The sequence below is a fragment of the Vulpes vulpes genome, chromosome 1 (genome assembly GCF_048418805.1).
Source record: "Vulpes vulpes isolate BD-2025 chromosome 1, VulVul3, whole genome shotgun sequence".
NCBI classification, from domain to species: domain Eukaryota; kingdom Metazoa; phylum Chordata; class Mammalia; order Carnivora; family Canidae; genus Vulpes; species Vulpes vulpes.
Window position 1 is genome coordinate 86,092,438 of NC_132780.1, and position 21,056 is coordinate 86,113,493.

General features: G+C 36.7%; 1 protein-coding gene and 1 pseudogene across 3 annotated transcripts in view; one reads left to right on the forward strand and one right to left on the reverse strand.

Annotated features, from left to right (window-relative positions):
* Nucleotides 1-5,680, reverse strand: part of STX11 (syntaxin 11) — a 44,821-nt gene extending 39,141 nt beyond the window's left edge. The window contains exons 1-2 of one of the 3 annotated variants that reach the window (XM_072719142.1): nt 5,415-5,680; nt 5,153-5,330 (exon numbers count right to left, since the gene is read on the reverse strand). In XM_072719142.1, coding sequence (XP_072575243.1) covers nt 5,153-5,219 — 67 coding nt within the window. In that variant the 5' untranslated portion in view covers nt 5,220-5,330; nt 5,415-5,680. The remainder of the gene's footprint in view (nt 1-5,152; nt 5,331-5,414) is intronic. The other 2 variants (XM_072719155.1, XM_072719150.1) reach the window with 2 other exon arrangements.
* Nucleotides 5,681-13,156: 7,476 nt separating this feature from the next.
* LOC112919432 (large ribosomal subunit protein uL24 pseudogene) lies at nt 13,157-13,595 on the forward strand (annotated as a pseudogene).
* Nucleotides 13,596-21,056: the final 7,461 nt, after the last annotated feature.

Genomic DNA, 21,056 nt, shown 5'->3' on the forward strand with positions numbered 1-21,056 from the left:
ACATGTTTTATCAATGAAGTTAACAAGGTTAGCAGCAGAAAGTGAAGAGGAGAGAGGAAGTTTGAGAAGAGGGTAGAGAGGATGAAAGGGACGGTAAGAATGTAAATAGATTTTGAAAATGTAGTCAGATTGCTGGATAATACTAAAGATTCACTTGGAGTCAGGGACCATGATATAAGGGGGGGGGGGCAGTTGGTATAGTTGTGTATTCTCACTAGCCTCATTTGCTTATTTGGGTACAAATAGTGCTAGTCAGAGATCCAGAGACAGCCGGAGCCTGGAGTCTGAGCATCATGGAGGAGAGAGGAACAAGAGTGTGGAGCATCTGTGCAGGGGAATGATTACAAGGAACAACCATGGCATTTAAACCAAGGAAAGAGAGAAGAGAGGACATGAATGATGGTGTTGAGGCAAAGTGAAAAGGTGTTAGGTTAATGGATTAGAGGTTCCGGGGCGTCAAGGAATTACACGGTAGGGGATTAGGGAGATTCAGTTGGAAAAATGCACGTTGGTTATCAGAGAGTGAGATCTTTGAGACTTAGATGATGAAGGAATGAAGATACATAATGGCAGTCTAGATGGACCTGGGCTTTCTGCAATTGATGTGCATGACTCCTTCTAGGCTCCCAGGTAGGTGTCCTATGTTTTATACATTTTTTTTTTTTCTGAGAGGTTGGCTCTCACCTCCAGTTTGGATTTTTTGAACCATGAGTATGGATGAGGACTTAAGGATAAACCCAGATAAAGCAGGACAAGTACATGGAGAAGGGCATAGCTGCTGCATGAAGTCCTGTCCTATGTATACACCATCTTATATCCTACTGCCATCCCAAATTTGAAGTGCTCGTGAACCCACTGAATTTCATGATTGGAGGTCATCTAGCCCAGCCAACCCTCTCAAGTACAACTCCTCCATAGCCCTCAGCTAAATAGTCGTATTTTATCCCCTCACTATATAGCATTCAGCAACCACCATTTCTCTTTGCCATGCTAGTTTTCAAAGTCCTTGAAGATATTTTGTGTGTGATACAATATATGTGGCATAAAATTTACCATTGTCATCTTTTTAAAGCGTAAAGTTCAGTTCCATAGGTACAATCACATTATTATGTAACCATCACCACCCTTTTCCAAATTTTTTTATCTACCCTAACTGACAACTCTGTACCTATTAAACACTAATTCTCCAATCCCCCTTTCCCTAGCCCCTGGCAACCACTGCTCTACTTTCTTCCTCTATGAAATTGATTAATCTAGACATGTCGTAGAAGTGGAATGGTACAATATTTGTCCTTTTGCAACTGGCTTGTATCACTAGGCATAATGTCTTCAAGGTTTATCTATGTTATAGCATGTGTGTCCGAATCTTTTTCCTTTTAAAGGCTGAATAATATTTCTTTTTCAGTTGTTGCTTTCATTTTTCTGGTGTATATAACCATAAGTGGAATTGCTGAATCATATGGCAATTCTCTGTGTAATTTGTTGTGTGTGGTATCATCACACCATTTTTCACAGTAGTTGTACTGTTTTATATTCATACTAGTAATGCACAAGAGTTCTGATGTCTCCACCTCCTTGCCAACACTTGTTATTTCTTATAACCTATCTTTGATTTCCTCTCTGTGTGATACACTGCTAGGCACATGATGTTGTATGAGTCAACAAACAGTAATTGTTAACCCTGTTGGAAAGGGAAATGAGGTTAAATGAATCAGCAAGCCCTAACATGCACCACATCTTGTTCTAGATCTACGCTGCCCATTATTGTAGCCACAGGTAGTTATTTAAATTTAAATTAATTAAGATTAAGCAAAAATTTAAATTCAAGTCCTCAGTCTCAGTGACATTTTTGGTGCATAACAGCCACCATAACTAGTGGTTATTAGTGTCCATTACATTCGACTGTACAGAGTAGAACATCACCAGAACATCATCATGAATGTTACCAGTTCTTTTGTTACTATATATTGGGCAGTGCTTTCTAGATCCTGCTGGTACCCTGGGCTTTGTCTCACAAATCATATTTGGATAGTCTTTTCCAGAATTGGCCAGCTTAAAATTTAAGATAAAAGTCTTTCTTTTAGGAGGGAGGAAATATGCTGCCTAAAAAGTCTATGGCCCTTTGGCTCAGGGCATGATCCTGGGGGCCCGGGATCGAGTCCCATGTCAGGCTCCCTGCATGGAGCCTGCTTCTCCCTCTGCCTGTGTCTCTGCCTTTCTGTCTCTCTGTATCTCTCATGAGCAAATAAATAAAATCTTAAAAAGAAAGAAATTCTAGATTTTAATAATGCCAGCATGTGTGCATACACCTTCTGTTTGCCCCTTCAGATCTACTTTCTACCTCCCTCCATTCTACTCTCTAGCCTGGATGGTTGATCCTAATGGATTATTGCAATAGGTTTCTATGCCCTCGGGCTTAGCCCATAGGGAGATCTAGCAGGAGAGTGGAAGCAGCGGATGAGGTATTCCAAGCCAAAAGGCTGTCTGTGTTCCTCAACAGAAGGTTCCTCTAAGATGGTCTGTTCTATATGATTCCCTCTCCTTCCTGGTTCTGAATACCCCTCTCCCTACTCATGGTTCTCAGGCCTGGGGTATGACAACCCAGGAGTCCCTATGGTTTCCACTCTGCCTATAGCTTTATAATATTACCTTTATTTATAAAACTTCATTATGAATGTGCCATCTGTTTCATGTTGGAACACTGAACAGGATCCTTAATCAGTTAGAACATAGTGTCCAAATCCCTGCTTTGAATAATTTATACCTACAGTCCTACAAAAATATTCCCTGATAGGACAGGCCAGGTGGCTCAGCAGTTTAGTGCTGCCTTCAGCCCATGGTGTGATCCTGGAGACCTGGGATTGAGTCCCATGTCAGACTCCCGGCATGGAGCGTGCTTCTGTCTCTGCCTGTCTCTGCCTCTCTCTCTCTCTCTGTCTCTCATGAATAAATAAATAAATAAATAATCTTTAAAAAAATGTTCCCTGATAATGTTAGCATCTCTTTATCCCAATCCACCAGTTAGCTTTATGAAAAAACTATGTTGTAAGTCATACAATAAATAAATTTTTCTCCAGTAAACAGACTAGAAAAATATTCTGAATCACAGGCAAATCTTTTTGGATATAGCTTCTCTACATAAAATATTGTTTATGAAAATATATAAAGAAAACTATAAAATAAATAGGTTAAAGTTTAAAATATTAAATATTTTAATATCCGATAAGCTTTAAATTACCTCCAGATATGTGAGAAAATCTGTACCTCAGTACTGCAAACAAACCTTCATTACTCAGTATACACAACTTACCAGAGAACATGGTTTCTATCTATACACTGAATGTTTGGGTCTCCCAAAATTCATGTCATAATCTAATACCCAATGTGATGATATTAGGAGGTGGGGCCTTGGAAGGTGATAAGGTCATAAAGATGGAGCCCTTAAGAATGGGATTCATGTTCTTATAAAAGAGGCCCCAGAGAACTCTCTTGCCACTTCTGTCATGTGAGAACACCAGCAAGTAGACAGCCATCTGTGAACCAGGAGGTAGGCTCTCACCAGACACCAAATCTATTGGCACCTTGATATTAGACTTACCAGCCTCCAGAACTGTGACAAATAAATTTCTGCTATTTATAAGCCATAAGGTCTAGAGTATTTTTGCTATAGCATATAGCCTACATGGACTAAGACACCATTTGAAGCTCAATATTTAAATATGCAATTAGTAGCAGCTCATTTAAAAATATATAAGCCCCATAATGCTAATTCCTATATTAAAAATAACTGAAACTTACTGCTCAGTTACAATGGGCCAACCACTATGCTAACATTTTCACATATTGTTTAATTCCCATTACAAATTTGTGAGGTGTATACAACTCAACTCCATTTGACAGAGGAGGAAATGAGCCTTAAAGTCTCCTGTCCACTGTACCAGTACCAGCAAGCAAAGGACCCTAGATTCAGATCCTCATGTCCAACACAAAAGTCCATTGTTTTAAAGATTTTATTTACTTACGAGAGGCACACAGAGAGAGGCAGAGACACAGACAGAGGGAAAAGCAGGCTCCATGCAAGGAGCATGAAGTGGGACTCGATTCCCGGTCTCCAGGATCACACCCCAGGCTGAAGGCGGCGCTAAACCGCTAAGCCACTGCAGCTGCCCATGTTCTTAACTGCCAATAAAGAATCCAAGAACAGCATCAAAGACCACAGAAGAACCAAAAAATAAGGACTATCCAAAGCAAATGATTTCTTTTATCCTCTTACCTATACTCAAAGAGCGATGTCTAAATCTAAATAAGCTTAGAAAAAATTAGAAAAAAAATAAGAGAAAGAAAGGAAGAAAGAAAGAAAGAAAAAAAGAGAGAAAGAAAGAAAGAAAGAAAGAAAGAAAGAAAGAAAGAAAGAAAGAAAGAAAGAAAGAAAAGAATGCAACAGATAACTCATAGAAAAGCAAATTTCTTATCGTATAGGAAGCTTATTTTTCTGTGCATGGTACACAAGGAGGAGTAGAAAATTAGCGGTGAAAATGTACTATTTTGGTATTAGTTAAATCTTATTCCTGCCAGCAATTCCTGAAATGACATGGTTGTATTTTTATTTTAGCCCAAATTACAATTAAGTGAAAACTTCCCTCTGATACATTGGCATACTTGCAAGAGGCTTGAAGGTGACCATGTACTGGCTGTCCTATGCATGCAAATAGAACATTCTCTGTGAAAGAGAATGGGATAAAAAATACCAAGTCTAGAGATAGTATAATTGATCTGCTTAATGGCTCTTAATGATTTTTCTGCAACTGTGATTTTGCATAACAAGTTGCAAGACTATTTTAAGATGAGACTGTTGCTCAATACTCACTTCTGGTAAACTCATTTTGCACCATCACCCTTCCCTGCGGAACTGATAAAAGTGAAACAGAAAAAGCATAAACAGAATGTAACAAATAAGCCATGCCTATTACTAATAAAGTAATAGTTTCATTGTAAGCCTTTAAATATTGTTTTTGAATTGGAATAATTAAATTTGTTCTCAACAAGCATAATTTTCACAGACTAAACATTTTTATAATCCATATTTTGGTCACTTAGATGAATTTGTGTCATCCATTTAGAAACTATGTCTTTCTAGACCAAAAAGCCTTACTTTGGGGATGAGACATGGTTTTCTTCTCTTTTTCTTCATCCATTTCATCCTCTTCTTGCAGCTCCATGATTTTGTCTTACTTTTCCCTTTAGCACAATCATCAAGTAGACTGAATCCTTCAAAAATGGCTTATAATTTTTGTGAGTGCATGGACCATGGCCAGCATCCTTCCATAACTCTAAAGAAAATTTAAAAGTACAAATTGGCACTTCCAAAAGCAAACATATTTCAAATGACGAATATGTTTTAAAGATGAACTTACTAAAAGTGACACAGTGAAAACAGATCGAAGTCTCAGCAGTAAACTCACAGATTCAGTGGACAGCCTTCTTACAGGTACCTGCTCTTGGAATGATGATCATGTTGAAGAGACCTTGGGGAAGCTGACAGATGTACCTCTCAGTCCCCAGCTCCTTTCCTTACTTATGTGCCTAGGGCGTAAATAGGAATCTTTGGTAGGAGCTGATATGGCTTTGCATCACTCTCAGTGTTGAAAGCAGGCCACTCTAGCCAATTTCTTTAAACCCTATTTTCTACAAGTTGGTGATGGGTAAAGATCAGTTATGAAACAGGAACTTTTGCCACAACTCTACATCCCTAGTAACAAAGAAACATTTACAAAACAAATGCCCCCAGGCAAATCAGAATCCGTAAATGATTACAATGCAAATGTGGGTACTGCATATAATCTATTCATGCCTTATTTCTTTCAAGGTCCTAGGACATCAACTCTCCAACTTTAAGTAATGAGTAGACTTCTCTTCAGAGAAAAAGAATATTGTGACACTCAGTGTTGACAAATTAATATAACATAAATACATAAACATGATATAAATTCCTTATGATTACAGCATCATTAGAAAACTATAAAATTCAAACAAATCATATGTGGAATTTAAGAAACAAACACACAAAGGGGGGAAAAAAAGAGACAAACCAAGAAACAGATGCTTTTATCTTACACTTGATCTTAGCCAAAAGGCTGAGAAGCAAAAATTAGTTGATCCTGAAGCAAGATCCCCACTGCGCAGGGAGCTAGGCGGAGCTCAATCCCAGGATCCTGGAATTGATCCAAAGACAGACGCTTAACCTACTGAGCCACCAAGGTGTCCCATAATTTTTTGAGTTTTCATGCTGTTTTCCATAGATGCTGCACCAATTTACATTCCCATCAATGATGCACAGGTGGTCTCTTTTCTTCATATCCTTTCTAACTTATTATCTCTTTTCTTTTTGATGACAGTCATTCTAACATTGTACTTTTGATTTGCATTTCCTTGATAATTAGTGATGTTAAGCACCTTTTCATTTACCTGTTGGCCATTTGTAGATCTTCTTTGGAGAAATGTCTGTTCAGTTCCTCTGTCCATTTTTAAAATGTTTTGTTTTGGGATGCCAGGTAGCTCAGCAATTGAATGTCTGCCTTGGGCCCAGGGCACAATCCTAGAGTCCTGGGATTGAGTCCCACATCGGGCTCCCTGCATGGAGCCTGCTTCTTTCTCTGCCTATGTCTCTGACTCTCAGTCTGTGCCTCTCATGAATAAATAAATAAAATCTTTAAAAATAAATAGTTTTGTTTTGTTTTTGCTTGACTTGTATGCATCCTTTATATTTCTTGGATATTAACCCCTTATAGGGTACATGATTTATAAATATGTTCTCCCATTTGGTACGTTGCTTTTTCATTTTGTTTATGGCCTTTATTTGATGTAGTTTCACTTGTTTATTTTTGCTTTTATTATCTTTGTTTTTGATGTCAAACAACAACAACAAAAATCACTGCCAAGATTGAAGTCAAGGAGCTTACTCCCTATGTTTTCTTCTAAGAGTTTTATAATTTCAGGTCTTACATTCAAGTATTTAATCCATTTTGAGTTGACTTGTGTATGGTGTAAGACAGAGGTCCAATTTCATTCTTTTGCATTTGACTGTCCAGTTTTCCCAACACCATTTAGTGAAGAGACTATTTTTTTCCATTGTATATTCTTGGTTTATTTATGGAAAATTAGTTGACCACATATACATGAGTTTATTTCTGGGCTCTTTATTATGTTCCATTGATTTATGTGTCTGTGTTTATGCCAATACCATACTGTTTCTGTGGAAAATACCATTGGAATTTTGATAGGGATTGTATTAAATCCCTATCAAATTGCTTTGGGTAGTATGAATATTTTAACAATATTAATTTTTCTAATTCCACAAGCACAGAATATCTCTCCATTTATTATTGTCTTCTCCAATTTCTTTCATCAATATCTTACAGTTTTCAGTGTATAGATCTTTCTCCTCTTTGGTTAAATTTATTCTTTGTATATCATTCATTTTGATGCAATTGTAAATGGATTGTTTACTTGATTTCTCTTACTGATAGTTCATTGGCATGATATAGAAACACAACTGATTTTTGTATATTGATTTTGTATCCTTCAACTTTACTGATTTTTTAAATAATTTCTAACAATTTTTGGTGGAATTCTTAGGGTTTTCTCTTATATTTAATCTGCAAATAGAGAAAGTTTTACTTCTTCCTTTTTGATTTTGATGACTTTTATTTCTTTTCCTACCTAATTGCTCTGGCTAGAACTTCTAGTACTAAACTGAATAAAAGTGACAAGAGTGAGCATCCTTGTCTTGATCCTGATCTTAGAAGGAAAGTTTTCAGCTTTTCACCATTGAGTATGATAGGTGCAGGCTTGTCACATGCAGCCTTTATTATGCTGAGATAAATTCACTCTATACCCAGTTTATTACAAGATTTTATCATGAATCAATGTTGAAGTTTGTCAAATGCTTTTTCTTCATCTATTAAGATTATTGTGAGATTTTGATTCCTCACTTTGTTAATGTGGTGTATTGCATGCGTTGATTTGTGGATGTTGAACCATTCTTGCATCCCTGAAATAAACTCCACTTGATCATGGTGTATGATCTTTTTAATATATTGTTGAATTCAGTTTGCTAATATTTTGTTGAGGATTTTTGCATCTATGTTCATCAGGGATATTGGTCTATAATTTTGTTTTCTTGTAGTTGTACTTGATTGGATTTGGTATCAGAGTAATGCTGACTTCATAAAATGAGTTCAAAAGTGTTCTGTCCTCTTCTATTTTTTTGGAAGAGTTTGAAAAGGATTAGTACTCATTATTAAAATACTTGGTAGAATACACCAATGAAGACATTTGGTCCTGGATTTTCTTTGTTCGGAGGGTTTTTTATTATTGATTTGATCACCCTATTTGTAATGGGTCTCTTCAGATTTTGTATTTCTTCATGAAATACATGAAGTATTTCTTCATGAAATACATGAAGTATCTTGGTAGGGTGTATTTTCTAGGAATTTTCCATTTCTTCTAGGTTGTCCAATTTTTTTGCATATACTTATTTTTAGTCTCATGATCCTCTGTATTTCTGTGGTATCAGTTGTAACATCTCCTTTTTTGTTCTAACTTTGAGTCTTCTCTCTTTTTCTCTTGGTAAGTGAGTCTAGATAAAGGTTAATCAATTTTGTTTACCTTTTCCAAAAAACTTCCTCTTAGTTTCATTGATCTTTTCAATTGTCTATTAGTCTCTACCTCCTTTATTTCCACTCTCATCTTTGTTATTTCCTTTCTTCTGCTAACTTTAAGCTTGATTTATTCTTATTTTCCTATTTCTTTGAGGGGTAGAGTAAAATTGTTTGTCTAAGTGGTCTTTTTATCAATATGGAGGCAATTATTGCTATGGACTTCCCTCTTAGAACTTCTTCTGCTCCATCACATTAGTTTTGGTAGCTTGTGCATCCATATTCATTTGTTTCAAGAAATTTTGAATTTTCTTTTGATTTATTCTTTAATACATTAGTTGTTCAGTAGCACATTGTTTGCTATCCACATATTTGGGAATTTTCCAATTTCTTATTGTAACTGATTTCCAGTTTTATACCATTATGGTCGAAAAAGATACTTGATATGATTTCAATCTTTTAAAATTTAGTAAGAGATGTTTTGTGGCATAACAAATAATATATCCTGGAGAACATTCCAGGTGCACTTGATAAAATGTGTATTCTTCTGCTTTTGGACGGGATATTCTGTAAATGTCCGTTACGTCCATCTGTTCTAATACATAGTATAAGTCCAATGGTTCTGTATTGATTTTCTGTGTGGATGATGTATCCATTGTTGAAAAGGTCAAAACAAGCTCTTTTTTGCATTTATAATTATATGGAAGAAAAGATACATAAATTTAAGGCAAACACAATATAAAGCTCCATTTGGAATTAGAAATAAAAGTTTCAAGATAGTTCTGTTTAATATTGCCTATTTTACTGCTGCTACTGCCATAGACAATCAAGATGCTAATCATGTATAGTGGGAAAAAATGTGTTGATAGAAACTGCTTTTAAAATCTGCTTCTAATAAAATAAAATTTAAAAAATCTACTTCTGATCACACCAATTTTTATCCTTTGACAACTTCTCATTGCAGGCCCACCATCTTGTCTCAGTCCAGGTCCTATTTGTAATTCAATTTGACACTAGATGTAGGGAGGTAAAAATCTCCTCTGAGATTTGTATAAAGTTGGTAGTCATGGAAATTTTAAGTCTGAATTCATATTACCTATATGGGACAAAGGGCCTCAAGCCTAATTTATAATGGACTGGTTTGATTATGCTACCAAATGACTGACTGAAACAAAGGCACCCTCTCTGAAAATACTAAACTATCCAGATTGACAGTAACTCTACTATACCAACAGTCAAGAGACCCATCCTTGGAAATGTCAAAATGTGAAAAAATACGAACTGCAGACTATCATATATATATATAAAAGTTATGAGAATTTAATGAGATAACTCATGCAAACTGCTCATAAACCATGCCTAGAAAGTAGTAAACTGCTATAATCATGATCATCATCATCACTTTTCAGCTCTATTTGCAACAATCAAAAACTTTCATCACAATAAATCAGACCTACTCACCTTTCTGCAAACACTCAATGCTTCTTTTATTTCTTTGTTTTGTGCAGGATGAAATGATGATACTATTATCATCCTCATGCTAGCACCAACAGAGCCACATACCTACCCTCTTTTACAGATCATACTCTCTTACCAAATCAAAGAGTAGGACTGGATAATTTTTAAAACTTTTTATTATAGCCAGTGTTGGGCCTGTGCAAAAATCTCTAAATAGTTAATCTCTAAGTTAAGATATTTATTAGCTCATGGTCAGTAAAACCCTTCATTCTTATGCCTTCTGCCCTAGACTATTCACAGGCATCATATCCTTTTAGGCCACATAATTTTTGTATATCTTTCTAGTTCTAAAAGTTTATACTAAATTCAGCAATTCATGGAATTACACTGTAAGTCTTGGTTATTAAGTCATTTTTCTGCCCCCAACTGAGTAAAATGAGCCTTGATACTGCTATTTAGTTAATACTTACACATTGACTTCTGCTTCCAAACATGATGGAGTAACAGGGACCAGATGTATCCTCCCAAATTAATAACAACAGCAAAGACAAAATATATAAACACCAATTTTCAAGATATTGAGCACTAAATAATGAAGGACTGTGATCTGCAAGATATGGAAAATACACAAGGTCAGCCCTTTCTGTCCCAGCTTGCTCCTTGAAGAGAGTTTCAAGTACATGGCCCAGAGAAGAAGCCAGGCAGATTCCCTGAGTTGAAGAGATGAAACTGACAGTCCAGGGAGATCAAGGTGACTACAGTTCATAGGATCATGCCCTGGGCCAAAGGCAAACAAACACTCAACTGCTGGGCCACCCAGCCATCCTAGTTCTTAAACCATTTGTAAAGTGGTATGATATCTCTCAAAAGTAAACTGAGATAAGTGAATGAGGGATACTATAAACCCAAAGCAACTAAAATTTTAAAATAACATGCTAGTAAAAGTGAAAAAAAAATGGAATCATTAAAATGCTCAATTGATAAAAAAAAAAAACAGAAAAAGAGAGAAAAGAGAACAAAGACAGAACAGTTGGGAAACAATTAGCAAGATTAGATTTCAATATGACACATAATAATTACATTAAATGTAGGTGGTCAAATCTCCCCAGTTAAAAGGCAGAGATGGTCAGATTGGATGCAAACCACAATATTCTGCCTACAAGAAAATCACTTATTAACTATCAAGACTCAAAATGAGTAAAAGAATGGAAAGAAGATACAGCATTCTAACACAAACCAAAAGAAAGCAAAAGTGGTTCCATTAATGTCAGAGAAAATAAATTTCAGAGCAGAAATACTAGTAGTATAAAGAAAGTAATTTCATAATGGTAAAGAAATCAATTAACTCGAAAGAAATAATCTTAGGTTTATGTACCAATATCAGCTTCCAAATGTATGAAGTAATAAATTAATAAATTCTAATCTATTTAAATAATTTTCAAGTTTTTATATCCATTATAATTTGCATTTTTCCTTTTACTTTTTTTAAAGATTTTATTTATTTATTCACAAGACACAGAGAGAGAGATAGAGGCAGAGACACAGGCAGAGGGGGAAGCAGGCTCCATGCACAGAGCCTGACATGGGACTCGATCCCAGGATCCAGGTCTCCAGGATCACACCCTAGGCTGAAGGTGGTGCTAAACCCCTGAGCCACCAGGGCTGCCCTCCTTTTAATTTTTTAATTAGTAGACTTTATTTTGGAGGGTAGTTTTACATTTACAAGAAATATTGAGCAGAAAATATAGAGTACTCCCCCCACCACCACCTTCCTTTTTCATTAGTGGGGTACATTTGTTACAATTGATGAGCCACTGTTGATATATTATTAACTAAAGTCCATAGTTTATATTAGAAATCACTCTTTGTGTTGTACATTCTCTGGAGTGTATGTGCATGTATGTGTGTGTATGTGTGATTTTTCTTTAATTGGGTTTTGACAAATGTATTCATATGTATCATAATAAATAGCTTCACTGCTTAAAAAATTCCTGTGTTCCACCTATTCATCCTATCTCCCTAATTTTTTCTTTTTTATTATCTCCACAGTCTTGACATTTCCCAAAATGTCATATAGTTGGAATTGTTCAGTATATTCTTTTATAGAATGGCTTCTTCCACTAAGTAATGTGCATTAAAATTTCCTCTGTGTTGTAGGTTGATAATTCATTTCTTTTTTGTTGTTGAATAATATACCAGTGTTTGGATGTGCTCAGTTTGTTTATCCACTCACCAACTGAGGGGCAGGATTGTCAGATCATATGATAATAGTATGTTTAGTTTTGTAAAAAAAACTGTCAAACTGTCTTCCAAAGTAGCGTTAGAATTCCCACCAGCAGTGAATGAGAGCTCCTGTTTCTCCACATCATCACCAGTATTTGGTGTTGTTGGTGTTTTGGATTTTAGTCATTCTAATAAGTGTGTAGTAGTATCTCATTTTTATGTTAATTGCTTTTTAGTTTTAATAGATAATTTTAATATATTGCTTAATATTTTGAGGTTTTGAATGTTTACATTAACTTACATTTTTGATAAAAGTAAATTCAAAGTAAAATTTGAATATCATTACTATACTATATGTTGTGAGATTATATTTGCTAAGATAGGATGAAGAACAGATTTTATTTAATGGTTTAAATTCATTTGTAATCTTAAGATATTTAAATATACAGAATGGTGGCATCTATTCAGATGCTTGTCTTGGGGCAGTCCTGTTTGGGGCAGGGGGTCATAATTTTTTAAAATCATTGAGAGGTATAGCCTCAGTAGAAATGCGTACATACATGAATACAGACAAAATTCTGTATGTCTATCAAGGATCCACAGACTTAAGACTCATCCAGGTATTCATTCATTATAGGGCAACAGCCCCTGCTCTGAATTTCTGACATGTTTAGTTTCCCAAAAGCACAGTCTCAAAATTTTTATACTCTTACTCCTCCGGAGGTGTCCAGTTCTTTAAGCAGTAATTTGTTCAGTCTATTTAAAATGTTCAGCACTTCTTTCCTTTTGCAACCATTGCTGAAGCGTTAGCGGCCAAAATGAAGTTTAATCCTTTTCTGACTTCTGAAGGAAGGAGCAAGAGCCATAAAAGGCATTTCAATGAACCTTCCCACATTCACAGGAAGATTATGTCTTCCCTCTTCCCAAAGAGCTGAGACAGAGGTACAATGTTTGATCCATGCCCATCCAAAAGGATGATGAAGTACACATTGTGCAAGAACACCATAAAGGTCAGCAAATTGGCAAAATAGTCCAGGTTTACAAGAAGAAATCTGTCATCTACATTGAATGAGTACAGTGAGACAAGGCAAATGGCACAACTGTCCATTTGGGCATTCACCCTACGAGGTGGTTATCACTAGACTAACAGTGGACAAAGGCCATGAAAAGATCCTTGAATATAAAGCCAAATCTCACCAAGTAGGAAAGGAAAAGGGCAAATATAAGGAGGAAACAATTGGGAAGATTCAGGAATAAAGTAATCTTACATACATTTTTAAATAAAAACTGCTAAGATGAAAAAAAAAAAAAAACCCAAAAACATTCAACAAAATAACCTCAAGTTAACCTGATTAGACCTTTCCTTGCTTTACCTTCATTCATGTTAGCCAAAGACTAAGCCACTGCCAATTGGTACAACTTGCTATTCTCTGAATGTATCTCTAGGCTTTCCAATGTCTCTGAATTTGTATCATTTTTCCACCTGAAATTCCCTTTTCTTTATCTCTGCCTACAGAAATTCTACCATTATTCAAGGCTTCTTGATAGAAATTTTTCTTCCTACCCTACCTACTCTAAATGAATTTCTTCTTTTTCTAACTTCTCAGAACATGTTTGTATTCTTCTTTCATTCCTCCTTCCTTGTCTCATTCATACAATAGAGTTTGCTGAGTATTCATGGTACTGGGTCCTCTACTGGTACAGATGGCTCCTGCTCTAGAAGGAGATATCAGGTGAACAGGACTGCATCTAAGGGACCTGATAAAGGCTAGGGCTGGAGGGCAATATGATGCAGAGATTAAGAGTAAGACCATCAGGGCTCAGTCTGGCTCTGCCCATAGTGACTGGATGACCTGGGCCAAGTTACTTCACCTTCCTCTGCTTCCTTCATTATCTGAAAGTTGAAAGTCAAGATAAAAAGGATACATATGTCATAGGGTCTACATGAGGATTAGTGAGTTTACTATGTAAAGATCTGAGAGTGCTTGACATGAAAGTAAGAACTCAGTAAATATTGTTAATATTATCATTGTGAATGGAGGGAAAGTGGCGAATCAAGAGTAGACCTTCTTGAAAATACATGTCTGAGAAAACCCTCCCCAATACTCTGTATTCTTCAATCCTTGTTGAAGAAGATTAAATAGACAAACACAAACTTTTGGAAGGGTTCCATCTTTGCGCTGACTTTGAGCTGGCTATTTGTGTTTCAAATGCATTTAATGACTTCTGTCTCTATAGTCAACTTATTGTCTCTTAACCTAAAGAGTGGCTTTCAAAGGTGACTACTACCATTTGAGTTGATTTCATTGTTTGTTTATTCATTTTTAACTACTGTAGACCTGATGAGTTTGCAAAGAAGTTTTAAAATATTTAAATGGCTTTTCTATAAGTCTGGACTAATACTTCCTCCTCGCAAGGCAGCTCCTTCATAGGCATGAAGTCAAAAGACTGATATTTTGGATGACAGGTCATAAAAAGTATAGGTTACAGAGTCAGCAAGCAGGTAAATGGCATTTTAAAATATTATAAAGTATGTTATTGAAGTTGGAGTGTTGGGAAGCAAGTTACCTGCTTTCAATTTATGGGGCATTACCTTTCCTAGCTGCATAGAGTAAGCAAGTTATTTAAACTTCCTGAGTTTTAGTTTCATCATCTACATTGTGGGGATAATATCTCTGTTCAGGAGTAGATAAGATGGTGTACATGGAAGTGCTTGGAAATAGAGAGGAGGAAAGAAGGGAGGGAGGGGTGGGAGGGAGGGAGTAGGAGAGGGAGGGTGAGCCCTGAATGTACTCCAAAGAAATAGCCAGAGATTTATGCTTGACTTTTAAACTTATACTTAAAGTGAGAGTGCACTAGAGGAGCATTTTGTTATGGCATTGACTTTATGAGTTTACATCCACCTTAGTTCAACTTTTTGAACTAAGCTCATCGAGTGCTTTAACTTTGTTGAGCTGCTCGCTTTCTCATGTTATTACTTGAATGACATATCAACCCATTATTTGTGTTCACCTTTCAAATAGTTGAATTGCATTTCAGTGCCTGACCATGAGTTATTGTGACTCAGAACACTTAAAGAAGTTTGACTACATGAGGAAAATTTATGAGTAGCAGAGTGAGAACATGGCAGATTTCCATAAATCACTTTTATCGAGAGTTGAGTCACTCTTTGCTATGAAAATAATTTATAGGGCAATGTTCCATTTGAGGAAAAATGAAAATTAATGGCATTTGTCAAAACGATGATGAATATGTTTCAACACCAGAGGAAAAGAACAAGTTTCACAAAACATGTAAACCCTACACCAGATTATTTATCATCATAACTATTTCAGGCTCCTTGGTAAATGTTAGGAAGTTTGGCTGAATTAGATATCATTCACTGAGCTAGCTGTTCTCTGTGTGCATCCCAGATCCATTTTGAGCTATTTTATCTGCTACTCTGAGTCCCAAGAGGCTTTGGCAGGAGACCCAAAGGATGAGACTGGGTTAGGGTGTTTCTTTTTGTGTATGTTTTTAATATTTTATTTATTTATTTATTAGAGAGAGAGAGAGAGAGAGAGAGAGAGGAAGTGCATGTGAGCAGGAGGAGGGGCAGAGAGAGAGGGAGAAAGAGAGAACCTTAAGCAGACTCTGTGCTGAGTGAGGAGCCAAACATGGGGCTCCATCTCACAAACCTGAGATCATGAACTGAGCTGAAATCAAGATTCTGAGGCGTAACTGACTGAGCTACCCAGGTGCCCCTATTTCTTTTTTTTTTTTAATTTTTTATTTATTTATGATAGTCACAGAGAGAGAGAGAGAGGCAGAGACACAGGCGGAGGGAGAAGCAGGCTCCATGCACCGGGAGCCTGATGTGGGATTCGATCCCGGGTCTCCAGGATCGCGCCCTGGGCCAAAGGCAGGCGCCAAACCGCTGCGCCACCCAGGGATCCCAGGTGCCCCTATTTCTTCTGCACTTCTCTAGGTGATGCTGAGATTCTGGCTGTAGCCACTCCTGACCACCACAGCTCCAGTGGAGTTCAGCCTACTGGAGCCATGGGGAAGGAAAGTCTTCCTGCCAATGCTTTTCTAGATGCCTCAGTTTTCTTACTTGGTTCTCTTCGTTTAGGTAAATTTAACAGATTTTCATCAAAATCCCACCTTAAAAGGACTTGTCTGTTGGGACCAAGCCAGATATATTCTCCATTAAGCAAAGTTTATGAAACTTCTGGGGTATAGACCTGACCATAAGCTAAATCTCAATCTACCAAACAAGCACACTCCTTTTTCCAAATGTTTTTCAGATATCTTTATCACTATGTTCACTTTATTAAAATTTTTCTAAAATAAACTGAAACCTCACGTGTGGTAGCAAGGCTAATTATACTTCCAATTCCCCTGTCTGTATGTTTCTGCATAGGGAAGGGCCCAGGAAAGAGTCTTGCATGAGATTTGGGGGATGTATTTGTAGCTCGTGTGTATTGTTTATCTGCTGGATGACTTCATTGGTGTGGGGCACCAGCCAGGTTTCTCATCCTTCTGATCCTCCCCCAGGATCCTCCTTGTCTGACCTGTAGGCCAGGTAGCTCCATCCTGAGGGCCCTCAGCTTCTACAGGACACTCAGACTATTAAGACCCAGGCAATTAGAACTGACAAGGGTTCCAGTCTGTCCTTGTGAGCTCCAGCTTGTTCTTGTTCTTCCCCTCTTTACATACGTCTTGCTTCCCTGTCCACCTTTGTGCTCTGGTCTTCAAGCCTAGGTATCAGCCTTACAGAGTCTGCTTATCCCACAATCCAGTTTGGGTACAGACATCTTCCTGTGTGTGTGTATAGATAGATAGATGAAATTCAAATATTAACCATTCCTTTTGTACCTTCCTTTCCAGCACTATGAAGACTGTATTTAATGTTCCTTTTTTCATAGCTCCTTCTAAGATTTTTCTCTATATCACTAACTTCAAAGAGGTTAATGTGCCCTCTTTTTTTGTTTTTGCTTTTTTAGTTCTTTGGGACAGGGATAGGCAAAGAGTTCTTAGACATGACACCAAACGCATGATCCATAAAGGAAGAAATTAATAATTGACCAAAATTAAAAACTTCTGTATTGTGAAAGGCTTTGCAAAGACAATGCAGGATTTGCAAGCCACAGATCTGACAAAGGCTTTATATCTGCAATATATAAAAAACTCTCAAAATTCAATGGAAAGTAATCCAATTATAAAACAGGCAAAAACATGAACAATATTTCACCAAAATGAAGAATTTGGGGGCGCCTGGGTAGCTCAGTCAGTTAGGCGTCTGACTCTTCATTTCCAATCTGGTGATGATCTTGGGTAGTGGGGAAGAGCCCCCCCACCCCCACCCGCATTGGGCCTCGTGCTCAGCAGAGAGTCTGGTTAGGACTCTCTCTTTCCTTCTCCCTCTGCCCTTCCCTCCCTTGTGTGCTTGCACACAAGCACGCTCATGCATGTGCTCTCTCTCTCTCTCTCTCACTGTCTCTCTCTCTCTCTCTCAAAAAAAAAAAAAAAGAATTAAGATTTAACATAGGGACCTGGGGGGACACAAGCAGTCAGTCGATAGCACTATATTCTAACCATCAGAAAGAAGAAAAGATAAAGAGGAAAAACTCTTCCTTTGATATAAATTCCACAGAAGTTTCAGTTTCCTCTTCATTCATTGGCCAGAACCTAGACATATGGCCCCATCTAACTGCAAGAGAGGGAAGAATTAATCTTTATTTAAAGGAAGATGGGGAAAATGGATATTAGAAGGCAAAAAACGGTCCTTGTCACAGTTACTTAACATTTCAAGGCTCTCCCAAATGTGACCTCTCTTCCATCTTTATTATATTCACCTAACTAGTCTATTGCAAGGTCTCCTAGGTCACTGTCATTAGTCATTAATTCAAAACACAGGTTTAATTACATTACTCTCTTGCCCTATAATCTTCATTGAGTCCCTACTATTTGTAGATTAAGTCCAAACTCTTTATTTAACTTGCGAGGTATTAATATCCTCCACAACACCATTTCAATTTGATCTCCCTCTTCTTTCCTACCCTTCTCTATCCTATGAAGTGGCCGTTCCCTGAATATACCATGAACTTTCAGTTCTCCATAACTTTGATCATGACAGACCCAGAATGAGCTCCCTATAAGCCCATCAACAACTTCTGAAACACTGCACAGATTTCCAATTCTATCCCAAATGATATTATGTTTATAAACTCATTTTTCAAAAAAAATAAATAAAATAAATAAACTCATTTTTCATCACTTCTATTAAAAATAACCTACTCATTCTCAGAATAGCCTCATATTTATGCTGCCTTCCATTATAATGTTATACATTTTCATATTTATAACTGTGATTATGTTATAAATTACATAGTATTCACTACAGATTATTTACCTTTGCAGTCTGTCCTGTGCACCTAGTCTCTGAATTTTTACCTAACAGCTACACAACACATATTTATTAAGTGGAATTGGCATGTAACCACTAAATTTATAGAAGGAAAGAGAAAAACCTTAAGTCAATTCTCTTTGGATAAAATACTCAAACTGGATTAAATGCTTTATCAACAATCTAGTATTATTTATTACATAATTCTAAGCCTATATATACTTATTTTTAATTGTTTTGAGTGATTTGTGTTAATAGACAAAGCTTAATATAGATTTGCATCAGAAAGAACAACTTGTAAGAGCTATTTTCAGCTCTAACAAGGAAATGACAGTTTTTCAATTTTTAGCAGAAGTGTTATAACTTATCTCAGTCAAACACTTGCTAGGTCATTTAGTTTGTCACTTATGTTACTTTACTTTCTATTTTAACTCTTAGGCCCATTCAGAAATAATTTAAAAAAGAAAATTATAGTTTGATTGCTGCTAATTGTTTTGTGACAGCAAGTAGAAATGAAAATAATTTCCACATTGAATTGCCTGTGTCAAGTTTTACCACAAGACCTATTTAATATTAATCTTTTGTCCATGTTGGCCAATTTCTCTCAATTTCTCAATTAGCTCTCTGTGTATTAGATTCAGACAGGAAGATGTGGCTATAGAATTTGAATAATAATTTATTACTAAATTATTTGAAAATCAACTCCACATTGGCCTTCTAAGGACACTTATTCCTGAAAAATAGGATTTCATATTAACCTTCTTGTAATTTTATGTTATTTGTTCTTCTGTCTATTCCTTTTTGTGCCCTCTCTGACCTCTTTTTGTGTTGATAGTTCTTGTTTTCGGTCTTATTAAAACTATTTAATGCACATTATATTAACCTTACTTGTACAGGAAGAGTTGGGGCACCAATCAGAGCTCAGGATCGCCTATCATGCCAGCTGAATCCTAAGCTAGAAAAAGGCTTAAGAAAGTATATGGATGGAAAGAAAATAAACTATAAAGTTAATATTTTTAGTTCTAATTCTTGGTTCAATTTTGAGTTGTTTTTTAATATAAGGAAAGTCAGGGCAAGGAAAACAAAAGAAAAGACATCATTCAGTCAGTGATTCATGGAATCATTCAGGTACAAAACAAAGCATGACAACAAGAACAACAAAAGAGTATCTTTTTTAAAAAGCTAATTTTGAATACTAGATTTTCTAGGTTATTGATTCCTCCACTCAGTTTGAAAAAATAGGGATCCCTGGGTGGCGCAGCGGTTTGGCGCCTGCCTTTGGCCCAGGGTGCGATCCTGGAGACCCGGGATCGAATCCCATGTCGGGCTCCCAGTGCATGGAGCCTGCTTCTCCCTCTGCCTGTGTCTCTGCCTCTCTCTCTCTCTCTGTGACTATCATAAATAAATAAAAATTTAAAAAAAAGAAAAAATAATGACTATTTTGGAATTTAATAAAAAGTAACAGATTTTCACAGATGTTGTCATTAAAAGCAGGAATATGGAGGGTGTATGGACACCATAGACAAAAGCAAACATTCCTCAAACTGACAGTAATTAAAATGTGTATTCAGGGTGATCTCCTTGGTTACAGAAAGGCAGCGGGGTCAAGGCACTGAATTGGGGACAGATGGGTGGAGAAATGGATTGAGGATCTGCTAGATGTTTGCACTCTGCTGAGTGTTCTAGGTATGGTAGCTATAACCAAGCTCTATAGAGCTATAACTAGAGCTATAACTAAGGCTCTATCAGCCTGGCACTAAGTAAGTGATTCTAGAGAATGTTTGAGAGTTCCCAGACAGTTCACACACGTACTCATGAATGTCTGCACCTGTTACTTGCTGCCACCATCCTGCAGAATCACAGTATTATCTACTGACAGGCCTTCCCAGCATTGCTGTCTCTAACACAGTGGAAACAGTGAAGCCCTCAAAATGACAAAGCTGTTGATGTTCTGCTGTGAATTGGAAAGGAATTGTCCCACTCCCCACCCTCATTCATGTGCAAGACTTGCTTAGATGAGTTTCTAAGTTGTGCTCCTCATTTCCAATATGTTAGAGTTTTTAGTAAAATATTATTTTTCGGGATGCCTGGGTGGCTCAGTGGTTGAGCGCCTGCCTTCAGCTCAGGGCATGATCCCAGAGCCCCGGGATTGAGTCCTACATTGGGCTCCTTGCATGGAGCCTGCTTCTCCCTCTATGTCTCTGCCCCTCTCTCTCTGTATCTCTCATGAATAAATAAATAAAATCTTTTTAAAAATTAAAAAAATTCTTTTTGTAGAGAAAGGACTCAAATAAACAAAATCAAAAATGAAAGAGGAGACATAACAACTA